Raw genomic sequence first — 13,273 nt, forward strand, 5'->3', positions numbered from 1 at the left:
TGATCTGTAGGTGAGAGAACCCCAGAACCAGGGCATGTGGGAGGAAAGTGGGTTCTTTGTTCAGCAAACCTGCCTCCAGGCTGCTAGGGCTTTGGGGGCTTCCCCAGTCAAATCTGAGTCCCTGGTCGCTGTGCTTAGTGGCTGCTTTATGCTGCTCCCTGCTCTGTGACTTTGTCTAACCTTTTGTCACTCACTTGCAGTTTCGTTTCCCACAGCCCCTTGTGGCAGAGATTTCCACAGTGCCATTGATTGTGTCTGTGGAAAACAGTGTCCTTTTTTATCCTCTTTTGTTTGTTTAAACTTGTTTCTTCCTACTATCACTGGGCGTCCCTCAGTTCTCCTATTTCGAGGTTTTCTCTGCTCAACTTCCCCATGCTGCTTAGGAATTTACAGACTTCTGCTTTATCTCCCTCTCACTTATCTTTTTTCCAAACTGGAAAATATTAGGCTACGTATTCTTTCCTGTGTGAGTTGTTCCTTATTTTTGATTGGCATGGGCAATAAGGAAACGGATGTGAAAAAGCAGCTTATCACTGCAGGAGAATACCGAGGCAACTGAGCCTGAGCGCCGGCATTCCTCTTCCAAAATGCTGTAGTGAGTCCCGGGAACAAAGTATCTCCTTCTCACAGAGTTACACCATTAACTCACAAAGTAGCAGTTTGTTTCCTGTGTGTCGGACACTCTTCTCCCCAGAGACAGACGGGTGTTGAAGGATGTTGTTCTTGGTTTCGAAGTTTTGGAATTCAGCAGAGGAATTCAGTTAAAGAATTGCAAAGCTCAGCACGACAAATTGGGTAATAGTGGAATTAAGATTAGGCTGCAGCATGGATTTGCCCCCATGTGTACATATGATATCATGTTAGCTCCTAATTAGCTCCACAAGCTGTAATTTCTCTGCGGATCTCTGTCAGTGCTGTGCTGGGTCTGTGGAGGGAAGGAGGCTCAATCCCACCTGTGGGATCCTCCCATCTTTTGGTGCAGAGCTGAAATGGGTGTCGAACGTTCAAAGTCGGGGTTTCTTGGGTGAAAAAGGCTGCATGGATTGCTGTCCCTGCCTCCCCATACAGCTCCAGTGTTGGACAGGGCAGGTCCCTTCAGCGAGGATTCCATGCGTGGCCACTACTTCTGGAGGTTTGTTTGTAGGGAGGAGGAGCGTGTCCACCCTGCTGATGTGATTCTGCCATTGAGGAACACGACAACAGCTCTGTGTTGGCAAAAGGACGCACGTGTGTACAGGAGCGCAAGATTAGATATTCACAGAGTTGTTGCTTTATATCTTCACAAAAAGGGGAGAGGAAGTGAAGAAGGAATTCCCTGAAAAGCAAAACTTCTGCTTTTTTGTATGATGACCATCTGCCGAGTGCTGGGTGTGCAGAAACGCCCTGGGCAGTAAGATATTACCCAAAGAGGAGGGACAGCACTGGAAGATCACAGCAGCCTGTCCCCAGCAGAGGCGGTGGAGATGCCCAGGGTGAACTCACCACGCACTGACCCAGTAGAGAGGGATGAATACGGGGCTGTGACATCCAGCGGTGGGTGACGCTCGGAGGAGAGGGTGGACTTGATCTGAATGGCTTAAATGAGTGAGAAACCGGTTCACGTGCCTGCTCACAAGGAAACCTGATGAAGAGTGGCGAAGGGCTTTAGTCACTATGACTTTTTCCCTTTTTTCCCTCTTGGTGAGAAGCGACATTAGCGACCCTCTGGCTTGAAACCTCCCCGCGCCTTGGCTCTGCATCTGCTCTCAGGGTGACCAGCACGTTCCTCCATCCCGTGGGCATCCAGCGCCTCATTAATGTTGATGAGCCACTCAGACGGGCGCCCCGCCGCAGCCCACGGGGACATCGCTAATTACCTCCGCGGCGCGCTGTCTGCCGCGGGGGCGGAGGGGACACCGGGGGCCGCCACCACCCGCGCCACACAAACACCGCGGCGTGCCGGTGCCGCGGGGCGGGCACCTCATGCATATGCAACATCTCATTAGCATGGCGATGAGCGGGCCCCGCCCCCTGCGGCCGTGTGTACGGCGGCTCCCCGCTGGCCCCGCCCTCTGTGCATATCTCACCCTCATTAGCATGCAGATAAGAGAAGCCCCGCCTCCTCATTAGCATGTCGCTGCGCGGCCCCGCCCCCGGCGGCCATTAGTGCCGCGGCGCCCTGGCTGCGGGGGCGGGCGGTGCTGCGCGCTCCGCTCGGCGCTGCCTCACCGCGCGGCGGGGCGGGCGCTGCTTCTGCTGCCGCTGCCGGCGGCGCTCGGCGGGGCCTGCGGCTGCTCAGCCCCGGCGGCGCGAGGAGGAGCGGCAGGAGAGCGCCGGAGAGAGAGCGAGGCAGGCGTCGGAGCCCGCGGCGGCGCTGCCGCGATCGCCCCGCTCGGCTCCCCCATGGCCGCGGGCTGCAGGGACGGCCCGGGGCAGGAGAAGTACCGGCTGGTGGTGGTGGGCGGCGGCGGCGTGGGCAAGTCGGCGCTCACCATCCAGTTCATCCAGGTGAGGGGCCGCGGCGCCGGGAGAAGCGCCGCAGCCGCCGGGGCCTGGGCGCTGCCCGGCGCGGGGGGGCCGGGGCCGGAGCCGGCGCGGCGGGCGGCAGCTCCCGGCGGCGCCGCGGGATGCTGCCGGCGGGGCAGCGGGAAGCCCGGGGCGGGGAGCCGGCGGCGTTGTGACCTTGAGGGGCTGGGGGCCGCTGCGAGCCCCCGGGAAGGTTCTGGAGGGCGGGCGGGAAGGGGCGGCCGCCGCCCCCGGGCCGCCGGGCGCCGCCGCCGGGTGGGGTCGGCCGGCCGGGCGCGCTGGGCTCCGGGGCGCCGCGGCGCTGGGGACCGGCGGCTCCGGGGTCGCGGGCGGGGTCCGGCCCCGCGCTCCGCCCGGGAAGCGGCAGGCGCGGCCGGGGAGCGGTGACACTCGGCGTCCGGCTCCGAAATAGCTGCCCCGGGCTGAGCATCTCGGGCCGGGCCGGCGAGGGGCCGGGGAGCTCCCGCGGCTCCCCCCGAGAGCAGCGGTGCTTGCGGCGGGGCACGCCGTGCGAGCGGGACCGGCCAGCGCCCACCAAGCCTCGGAGCGCCTGCTGTTCAACTTGCAGACAATTGAACTTTCTCGTCTATTCGCTTTCAGTAAAAACCACGCCAGAATAGCGATACAAAGGGTGCGCGTCAGTGTTACGAGGAAGATCCCTTTTTAGTGTTTCGCCACGAATTCAGCCGTACCTCCTTTACTTATTTTCAGCCCCTGCCCTGTTGCTGTTAGCATTTCTACCTCTGTTTATGGTGGTAGGAGGAGACAACTCCTTGCGTTCTGGTTGCTGCTGTTGCTGACGGCAGAGCAGCAAATCTGGAGGGCATGGCTTCTTGTTTGTTTTCTTTTATTCTACTGTGGAGAGCCGGTCATGCTCTGCCTACCCCTAAGATGGGCTGCTGGACGGCGGGGCAGACTTGTCTTTGAATGCTTGGGGCAGTGATGTTCTCCACTAATATTTTGTTAGAACAAAATAGATGTTGGGTGTTCTGATAGCAAAGAGACCATTTCTTTATTTCAGTCGAGTTTTTCATTCACATATGCATCCATGTGTTCATTAGCTCAACTACTGTGTTAAGAATTTAAGCTCCGCAGCACAGACTAAGTAACTACATAGAAAACATTACTTTGAATTTTTGGATAAGTACTGGATACCAGAATAATAAGATTATTCTTGTAAGATCCAGTGTTATACAGAACATTAAAAGAGGGAACCCTTTGGGAGAATTAGTTCCTTGGAACTAGTTTAGTTTGGTGTTTTTTGAGATGCATTGGGCAGGTGTCTTTAGTCAGATGTGTAGATGACTGGTCAGTTTCTGGCTGGTGGGTCTGTTTGAAGGTGATGGGGCTGGAATAACTGCAGTGCTCCCAGTGTGTGGATTGAATTCCTCATTGCTTGCGTATGGAGATAATTAAACCCTGGGTTTTCTGCAGCTGGTTTAGGGTGCCATTCACTGCTGCTGTAGGTGGTGTTGCCTGTGTCTCACTGTGGCAGTCATGTGTGCAGCTGGACGTGGCTTCAGTCTTGGGAAATGTTGCTGGAGGGATTTCTGGATTGAGGCAGCACTGAGGGCTTTGGGATAACTACCTTTGCAACAAAAAACCTGTAATTTCTACTAAAGATGTAAAGAGGAAAAAAAGGGGAAGTTCACACTTGATGCCTTTGTATAGCCATCTTTTTAAATAGCAGTAAGGTTCTGCTGAGTACTGGATGGCTTCAATATTTGAGTACTTGTAGAAATTATTTCTTTAATCTAACAGCTTGAGCTTTTATTAAATATAGTTATAAATTTTGGGTGAAGTGCTGTGACTGACACTTGTCTTGCAGCAAATTTCTGCAAAAGAGGAACACGTGTCTGTTTTGCCACGTATAAGGATCTTTTCAAATTAACAGCAGAAAAATAAATAGTTCACTTTGAAGGAGTGTTGAGGCAGCAGCGCTGTAGTGTTAAGCTGACACATTGAGGGTGAATTCTTCAAAACAACTTATTGTCAGTTTGCATTAAGTTATCTCCATCTTCTTGCCCTCTCGGCAGCTTTATCCTGAGATAAAATCTTGCCACTGCAAAGTGGAGTTTAGCAGAAAATTCAGCCTTTAAAAAAGCCCAAACAACCCAAAAAAAACCCCGAAGAAAAGTAGCTGAGAAAAAAAGACCTGGGCAGTACTTCAGGTACCTTAGGGGAGAGTTTTGTGTTGTTTCTGTGCTTGCTGTGTGGTTTTGGACAATAAGAGATGAGGGTTGCTGTACTATTTATATCCCACAGTGTCTTTCTGAGCTCTTAAAGCTGTGATGTTAGCAAGTGTGTGCTTTGCCATGCAGGCACCTGGGTAGTTTCTGTACAGCAAGTGTATTGCCAAATACGTTGTTTGTCTTTTAAGGCTGCACAGAAACTTCTCCAAGTTGTTTTAAAATTGATTACAAGCAAGTCACGTGCTTCATTTTTGGAATTTCTTAGGATTAAGTGACAAACGTGTAGTGGCCTTCCCTAAAACATGGATCAGTACTAGCTTTTGTTGCATGACAGATCCTGATGTCAGTGAAGGGTTTAAATTCTTTTTTGCTTCTTTATTGCTTGTGTTTAAAATAAGGCTGTCACCAACTGAAGCTTAAAAAGGAAAGCTTTTTCTTTCTTACTTCTAGCAAGTACTTCTATACTTCCTATTGCTTTCCTTTTTAATTTTCAGTAAATCAGTACTCAAGTGCAGCCTTTACTTCGGTGCTTATTGTTTTCCAGTAAATCAGACTTTTGTGGTGATAGGGTATCATGAGGAAGCATGTGCTGCAGTTTACCTTGTGTCTTTGAAAGACAACAGGGGATTCATACTTGAAAATGGGAAAACTCTTCCTTGATTTCAGATAAAACAAAGGGAAACATGAGAAAGTGAGGATGTAAGAAGAACCAGTTAATCTTCTTTCTCTTGCCAGCTTTCTGGGATGCCTGCACAGCTCATCCTCCCCTGCCTTGTTTAGATGATGGTGGGAAAGCAGAGAGCATTCATTCCTGCAGGAGCAGCAGTGGCTGAGGTTAGGGCAGTGCAGAGTGCTCCTGTGCTTGCTGTCCTGTGTGTCAGAGTACAATTCCTGCTGATCGTTGTTGTGCCTCAGCCTGGCCTGAAACAGCAAGGTGTTTGTAAGGAGGCTGAGTGAGCAAACCCATCCCGTACAAGGGAGGCTCTCTGGTGTCCTGAGCTCAGCCCCGCTGTGCTGATTAGGGCAGTGCAGGAGTAAGTGAGGTGTAACTGGTCACTTGTGTACAACTGCCTGGGCTCACCTCTCAGACATTCACCTGACACCCTGGAGCAGCTTTAGAGTACAAATCAGCAGATCAAAGCTTTCAGTGGTTAATGAGTAGCGTGTTCCTCAAAATTCTTCCTCTAGGGAGGTGCACACAGCTCAATATTGCTGTTGGTGGGTCAGGATTTCATCCTGGAAATACCAGATCATTTCCTTTAAATCAGGATATGATAGATGAATTTACTGCTGTGGAGCCTGTGCACTGGTAAGACAGGAAGACAGGAAGTGAAGATGTTTTAATTGTGGAGGAGAGTTAATGGGATGTTGCAGCTACAAACTCTAGGAAAGCAGCAGTGAATGATAGTTCAGCATTACACCACAGCATTTTGTAAAAGGCTAAGTGGTAGAACTAAGCATTCCTTCTGTTATTGAAAACATACACAAATAATCCATCATGCTCACATCCCAAGAGGCAGCAAACTTTTAAAATGCATTGCAGCCGGTTAACTGGCCTCTTAGCAGGCTGAGGTATTTGGGAGTATGAGCTGTGCAGAGCACACAGCTGTTGCCACAATAGCTTTTCTCCAGCTGTCATGCAGAGGTCTGTCACAAAATACCCCACATTCCCTTGTAACTCAGCCCTTTGTAATATTCAGGTTTCCTTGCTCAAAGGGAATACAGCCTAGCAACTACCTAATCAGCCTCTGATTTTTTTTTTTATCTTGCTGTTGCCATTTACTTCATGCTTTTTTTTCCTTTTTTTTTTTTTGTGAAACTGAACAAATATTTCTAGTTTTAGCAGTATGCAGCAAGAAAGCCGCTAATATTTTATTTTCTCAAGTCTGCTGTGCAAAATACTGTCTATTTTTTATCAGAATTGACAAATTTTTGTCCTGGTGTTTTTTCCTCTTTGTACAACGATGGCTTTTGTTTTGTGACAATGACATGTATAGTTTTGCATACTGAGTAGGCTTTGGTGATTTGTATGAGTGTATCAGTTAATAAATGTCACTAGATCCTTGAGATGATATTGAATGGATTTAGTTCAGTGTGGCTGAGTTGAGCTTAGTTTGTCAGTCAGCTTAATGATACCTGTGCTGAGGCATGAGCATGTTTGAAACTGCTAAAACACTTAACACGATACAAAATCTGTGTAGGGCTCCACTGTTTGGGACTTTTTTTATTTGTTTACTGATTTCATGCTGTATTTACAAGCTCAAATCTTGCTGCCAAGATTGTAAAAGAAAATACTTTTCCTTCTGCCCTTAAAGTGCCTGTTACAAATTCTGGTTGGAGCTGAGCTTACTGTTCCACTGACTAGTAAGTAAAGTTAGTTGGATGTAGATTTTTGACTCTTGAATTTTAATACCAGACACTTTTTCTGAAAGCAGACATATGACTTGCAGATAGATGGGTGAGCAGTTGCTTAGGCTTTTTTCCCCCTTTTTTCTTTCCTTTTCCAAGCTGCTCCTTTCATGAGACTGTTCCCATTAACTGGCAATAAACCCAAAGGTGGGTTATCTCAAAGTGTCTTTTATCTCTGAAATAGCTGTTGGGCAACAAAACAGCTTGTTCTGAATTTTATGCTCTACATATGAATTCCAAGCTCCAAAATAGAGTAGTAAAGTAGATTGAAAAGCAACAACTGAACGTGCAGCTGCAGCTGGTGTTGGAGCCAGCGTGCTGGGTGTTTGACAGACCCTGATGTCTTGGTGCCCCATTTCCCTGGGCTGCACTTGGGATGTGCAAATCCCTCCACAGTTTCTGCGTATTCTGACTAACCCTCGGTGACCGTCAGAAAATGCTCTTGGAGTAAGTGTGCAGGCAAATTAAGGGAATGGGATGCCACGGATTCCAGGCTGCAGATTCACGCAGGGCTATGCTGGGACTGGTATGCTCACACTGAGATAAAGCCTGGGGCCTCCTTGCACTAACTCAAGGTGACAAAATACAGTTCAGGAGCAACTGATTGTCGACATCTGTTGAGGTTAAAGGTGGGAAATAAAAATCCTAATCAAAACAAAGGACTTGTGATGCAGTCACCTGGAATAATAAGGGCTGCTCGTCGCCCCTCTTGTGAAACTCGAACCGCTTGGCTCCTTGCTTCCGGCAGCACTGCTACCAAACCAAAGTCTGGGCTCGCTCTGCTTACAGATCTACAGCCTGGGAATGCAGTAGGTGACTTAGGCTTGCTTTGCAGGCAAGCAGGAAGCCTCAGGCTGCATGTGAGTGTTGCAGTGTAGCCATCAGTGGCATAACAAATCCTGTTATCCAGCGCTCATGCCTCGTACTAGTGCACACTCAGGGTAGAGCTGAGCTGTGTTCAAAAGCTGCCATAAATTTGGAGCAGTGCTTAAGTTCTGAGATACCATTCTGGTTTTGAGTGATTTACAGATTTTTTTCCCAAGTGACATTCCTTTGGGATAACCTAACCCACGTGGCAGTCGAGAGCACCTTTCTGTGTGCTAGCTCCTAGCAGCGGTTTCTTGTACAGCGAGTAAATATTGACGTACCTTTTGGTTATCAGCTCGTCTTCTACTGCCCCTTGCACAAGGAGTCCTGGCACAGTTTCCCAGGTCTCTCTCTGCCTGGCATGCCCTTTGCACTCCCAGGGATGAATAGGCAGCCGCTGGCCTCTCGCCCTGAGCCTCCTTCCCGTACTAGAGGGAGAGGCTCCTGCCTCTGGTTTTGGCTGGAGCTCTGAATTCCAGTGCTCAGTAGTGGTGCTGGAGGGTGGCTCTTATAAGTAGGGCCCTTATATTCCAAGAGTTTGGAAGGGCGTAAATGGCTGATGTTTGTATACCTTGTGCAACCTGTTCGCACTTACCGAAAGCATTCCCGGTGCTGCAAACGTTGTGACTGAACTCCTTGAAGTGTCCAAAGATAAATACCAGCTTCGTGAAGTGGAATGTAGCAGACTTCTGGCTGGCTGGTGGGAAGTTGGGTTTGCTGCAGACCTTCCCAAATTAGTCAGTCTGCAGGTCTAGACTGGTGTGACACAAGCAGAGAGCTTCTCCCTTTGTTCCAACAGTTCAGGTGGCTGAACTGCACCAGTTTGGTAGTCTTGTCTTCAATTATGGTCAAAAGGCACTTTTAAAGGAAAATGGAACCAGGGAAATGCACCACTTCTTGTTCTAGTTCAAGAAGTATGTAAAACCAACATTAAAACAGAAATCATGCCTGTAATTGGTACTTTTAATTTTTTTTAAACCTGTTACTCTGCATAGGACATGTCCAAAGATTTCTGGGTGCAGCTTTGAACAACCAAGACAAACTCTTACTGTGAGGAGCAGGAGGGAACCAGTTTGAAAAGTTTAATTGCAAATAATGCACTTAGGGGATGTTGGCCTCAAAGTGCAAAGCCGTACAAAGTTGCTGGAGATCTGTTTTGAAATTCTGAGAGAGAGCAGTGGAGGCCTGCTACTACAGATTTCTAGTTTGATCCTAGGTGAATTATTTCTGTCTGGACAGTGAGTGAGACTCTTTCTGTTCACCTTGACCTGTGTCCTTCTTTATGAAGACATGCTCTGACTGGGAACACCTTTTTTTCTTGTCTCTTTTTTATCTTTTCTTTGCTGTTTTGTATGCTCTGTCTTATGGCTCAAGTGTGGTTGCAGCTTGGGTTTGAGATAGGGACGTAATGAGAGCAGGTAACACAAAAGAAAATATTTCTTTCCTCTCTTTATAACTTGATTACTTAAAGTAGATGGCAGACAAGGGATGTTTGCTTAATATGCTTGCTTTGTTTTTTCTTTTTTTTTTTTTTTCACCATGCATATACTTAAGCTGGTCACATCCCGGTGTGTGAAGTTCATGATACACAGTGATGCTTCTGGACGGAGCTTTGAGGTTGAAATTACTTTTTTTGTAGACTGCTTGCTTTCACTGGGTTGTTTTTAAGAGGGTTGGCTGGGCTGCTGTGCCTGGACTGTTCTTGTTTAAGCTAAAGAAGGTCACATATTCACGTTTGAAGTGCTTGATCTTGAGACTAATCAAGCATTGTGTGCAAGGGCTGTTGCAGTGAGGTCAGGGATTCTGATCTGCTGCTGGATTGGGAAAGGCTGGAGAACTTGGGCTTATGCAGAGCCTCAAACCTGACTGAGGGAGGGCTGCTGGAGAGGACTGTGCACGTCTCTAGTTGCATGGGGAAATGCCATAAACTCTGCTTACAGGGGGAGATCCTGATGGATGATGGAGTTTATGGTGAATCTTTGTGACACACAAATGTGCTCGTGCTAAATCTCACAAAGGACTAAAGAGGAGAAGGTGCCTCTGGAACAGGCTTGTGTGGAGCTCCCCAGGAGTGCATTGGCAAGTGAGGGCTGCATGTGTGACCACGAGGGCTGTGCTGGTGCAGGTGGGGATCTGGAGGGCCTTGAGAGCAAGGGCAAGTTGATTGTTTGCTTTTAGGAGGGACTGACAGTGGGGAGGCACAAGGCTGGGGAAATGTTTTTGTTCTTCAAGCCTGAGGAAACAGGGCTTTGCTGTAACTGAAAGTTTAATTTGATAAGCTAGCACTACTACAAGTAAGGAGAAATGTTGAGAAGGTCCCCTTGCTGCCACAGCAGTTTGCCATTACAGCTATTTACTCCCTCCAGTGCACCGAAACTCCGCAAGCCATCGGAGTTAAAAATAACCAGGGAATGTTTTTACCCAGGATCAGTTACCCTGTCTGGTTCACTGTGCAGCTCTGCAAACAACTTCATCTGGCAGTGGAGCTCTTTTTAAGCAGGCCTGCACCAGGTTCTCAGTTGTGAGCAGAAAGTGAAGTGTAGTTTTTGGTGAATCCAGATAGGAATGAGTTCAGGAGATTGGAATGTATGCAGAAGGGCACTATTAAAGATAGCATAAAGTGCTGGCTGTGGGACCAGCGTGCTTTAATAATTAACTAGATGTTAGCACTGACACGTAAAAATGGTGCAGTTGAAGAAGAAAATTATTGTAACACTCACAAGCAAAGTGCTCCACAAAGATCTTTATTCAGGGGACCTATGAGGAGTGTTATTTCTCAGCAGATTAGCTGTGGGTACACACATTAATTGCTATCAAATGTGTCACTTTCCTCAAGTCTTCTAAGCCAGAAAATAAACTTGAGCTTCCACACAACTTACCAGCAAATTATTCTTTCTGTCCTGTTCAGGGTATTCTGTAACTGTAGTGATACACTGTTGAGTCACCGGTTATATTTGCTAGGAAAAGAAATTTTTAAATCACTCTTGTTAGCATTTTGAGTTTTCCTGACAAAACTAACAGGCTTAGCTCATATTGCAGAGCATCTTCAGTATTCCTCATTTAAGCAGACATAAATCTATAAACCTGCAAGCAAATCTGAGTGTTTTGCTTCGTATGTGGTAAGTAGACCATGAAATGGTAGGATGCCAGTGATAAATCTGTGTGAAAAATCTGGCATCTTTGGGTAGAAAAATGATCTACTAAATTTCTTCTGTTATTAGACTTGTTCTATGCAGGGAAAATAGGTGGGATTACAGTAATATGCACTGTTTGAGGTAGGGAGTTACTTAACTGTGTGTCCATAATATTTCCGTGTTTCTGCCTCCTTTTAAGAAGGTGCTTTATGACCATGTAAAAAGGAACCTGTCTATAATATACTTGTACAAGTGCTGCCAGCTCTACTAAAGAAGCATACAGTGCTTGCCTCTAGTAGCTCACACTAACAAACCTTCATTAGCAAAACCCAGTAAAGTAATGGGGATTTATTTAAATGCATTCTGGCTTTGCATGACCCAGTATTACTGAGAATGTAATAACGAGTATATTTTAACTTTGCTTTGCAATTTCAGCTGCTGCTTAGGATTTTTTTCCCAGCAGCTTGTGTTTGAAGTCCTCCAGAAACAGAGCATCTTTGCCTTTGCATCCTTTCTCCTGCCTCTTCTCAGACCCCAAACTCTGTTACCTGAATCTTGGCCATGTCCTGAGAGATTTCCAAGGTGCACCCATATGTGCTGTATCACTTTGATTTCCCATACTTTGATTTTCCCTAAACTGATGTTGTTCCCCCTCCTTGTGAAGCAGGTTTGCCTCCTGATGGGAATTCTCAAAGCATCACGGATGGAGGTGATATCCTCCTGTGCTCAGCAGCACTCCTGCAGTGCTACAGCAAATTCTGAAGCTTTTTTTCTGATGGGTGTATGCCATGATAAACATTTTCTAGACCCTCTAATTTGAAAGTGAACCTGTGAGGCCAAGATCCTTCTTAGCACATCAGCAAAGTTAACCAACTGTGCCTTGTCTTACCATCTGAGAGTATTTAAAGGAGAACTTTTAAACTGTGGAGATAATCTTCTTTCTGTCTCTGTAGGGGCCATAAGAGGGATGCTTGTGGTGGGGATTTTTTTGTTTCTGGAAATAAATTGTTCTGTCTGTGGCATCCAGTGGACCAACCACTCTGAATGTCCTGCCTTGCTGTTTTTATTGCTGGCTCTTAGCAGGTTGTCATCAAGCAGGTTGTCACAGTGCTGGTGTCTACTTAGCTTTGGTTTGGAGTCTTGTGCTTCCAGCTCTTTTGAGTCATTTTAACTGCTTCTCCAGCTGTTGGGACAATACTATTTTATGTTGTACAAGTGATACTACCAACTGAAGGAGTGCTAAACCTAAAAGCTCTTGTCTGGTTTGATTGCTGCAGTAACTGCACATCTAAGCTGCATGCCATGCCTGGAATACAGGAGGTTTAATTCTCTGGGGGTATTCCAGAAACATCAAGAAATTATCAGAAGGGAATCAGGCTGCTCACTGTAACTTCTTGGGCATGATTTTAGCATTAAATTTTACATGAAAACCAGACCTTCTGCTGTAATGTAGTTTAAGATGCTCCTGCTTCTGGCAATTATGTAGTCTGTAACTTGCTCTGTCATACCGTGTCAGCCCTGGGGTGATGCTGTAGAAAGGCTCACAAACATCCAGGTAGAATTGGGAGAATTCTTTGTGCTCATGGGGACCAACAGAGCAATAGTACAGGGTGGGTGGGACAGGCAGCTGCTTGTGCAGCAGATGAACCACAGGAGATGATGTGGCTCTGCCTTGTGCAATGGGGGGAAGCTGAGCCGTTCTGGGGTGCAGGCTGACCACTTGGGGTGGCTGTTCCTCTTGCAGAGGCTGCAAGGAAGGGTTGTGAAATGCCCCCTGTGTGTAATCCTGATGAGCAAGTCTTGCTTTCAGAAAAGAGGGTGTCCAGCTGAAGCCTCTCAGAGGTCAGGCTGTGTCAGAGCAGCTAATGGAGCAGGAGGTTTGGTTTCCTTCAGGTTCAGCTTGTAGTGTCCGGGCAGCTCTTGACTTTTTGAGGCGTGGTCTCCTGGCTGATGCAGCTGCTGAGGGAGCCTGCACATCTCTGAGAGCGCCTGGCAGTGGGTTTGCTCTTTGATCTGTCCTGAGAACATTGCTTAGTGCAAGGAGATGGTTTAAACAAAGTGCTTCACTTTCATCAAGGATGTTTAAAACCTGAGGCATTTCTGAATTCCTGTATCTGTGACCTAAATCTACTAACTATAGAAAATGTTTTGTCTCATGTGGAGTTT

At 47.6% G+C, this 13,273-nt stretch overlaps 1 protein-coding gene across 1 annotated transcript in view; it reads left to right on the forward strand.

Moving 5' to 3' along the window:
* The first annotated feature begins 2,315 nt into the window (after positions 1-2,315).
* Positions 2,316-13,273, forward strand: part of RRAS2 (RAS related 2) — a 42,794-nt gene continuing 31,836 nt past the window's right edge. Inside the window, exon 1 of the mRNA XM_058025964.1 lies at positions 2,316-2,487. Within this exon, the coding sequence (XP_057881947.1) occupies positions 2,383-2,487 (105 nt within the window). The 5' untranslated portion in view covers positions 2,316-2,382. The remainder of the gene's footprint in view (positions 2,488-13,273) is intronic.

The sequence above is a fragment of the Melospiza georgiana genome, chromosome 6 (assembly GCF_028018845.1).
Source record: "Melospiza georgiana isolate bMelGeo1 chromosome 6, bMelGeo1.pri, whole genome shotgun sequence".
In the NCBI taxonomy this organism is placed as follows: Eukaryota; Metazoa; Chordata; class Aves; order Passeriformes; family Passerellidae; genus Melospiza; species Melospiza georgiana.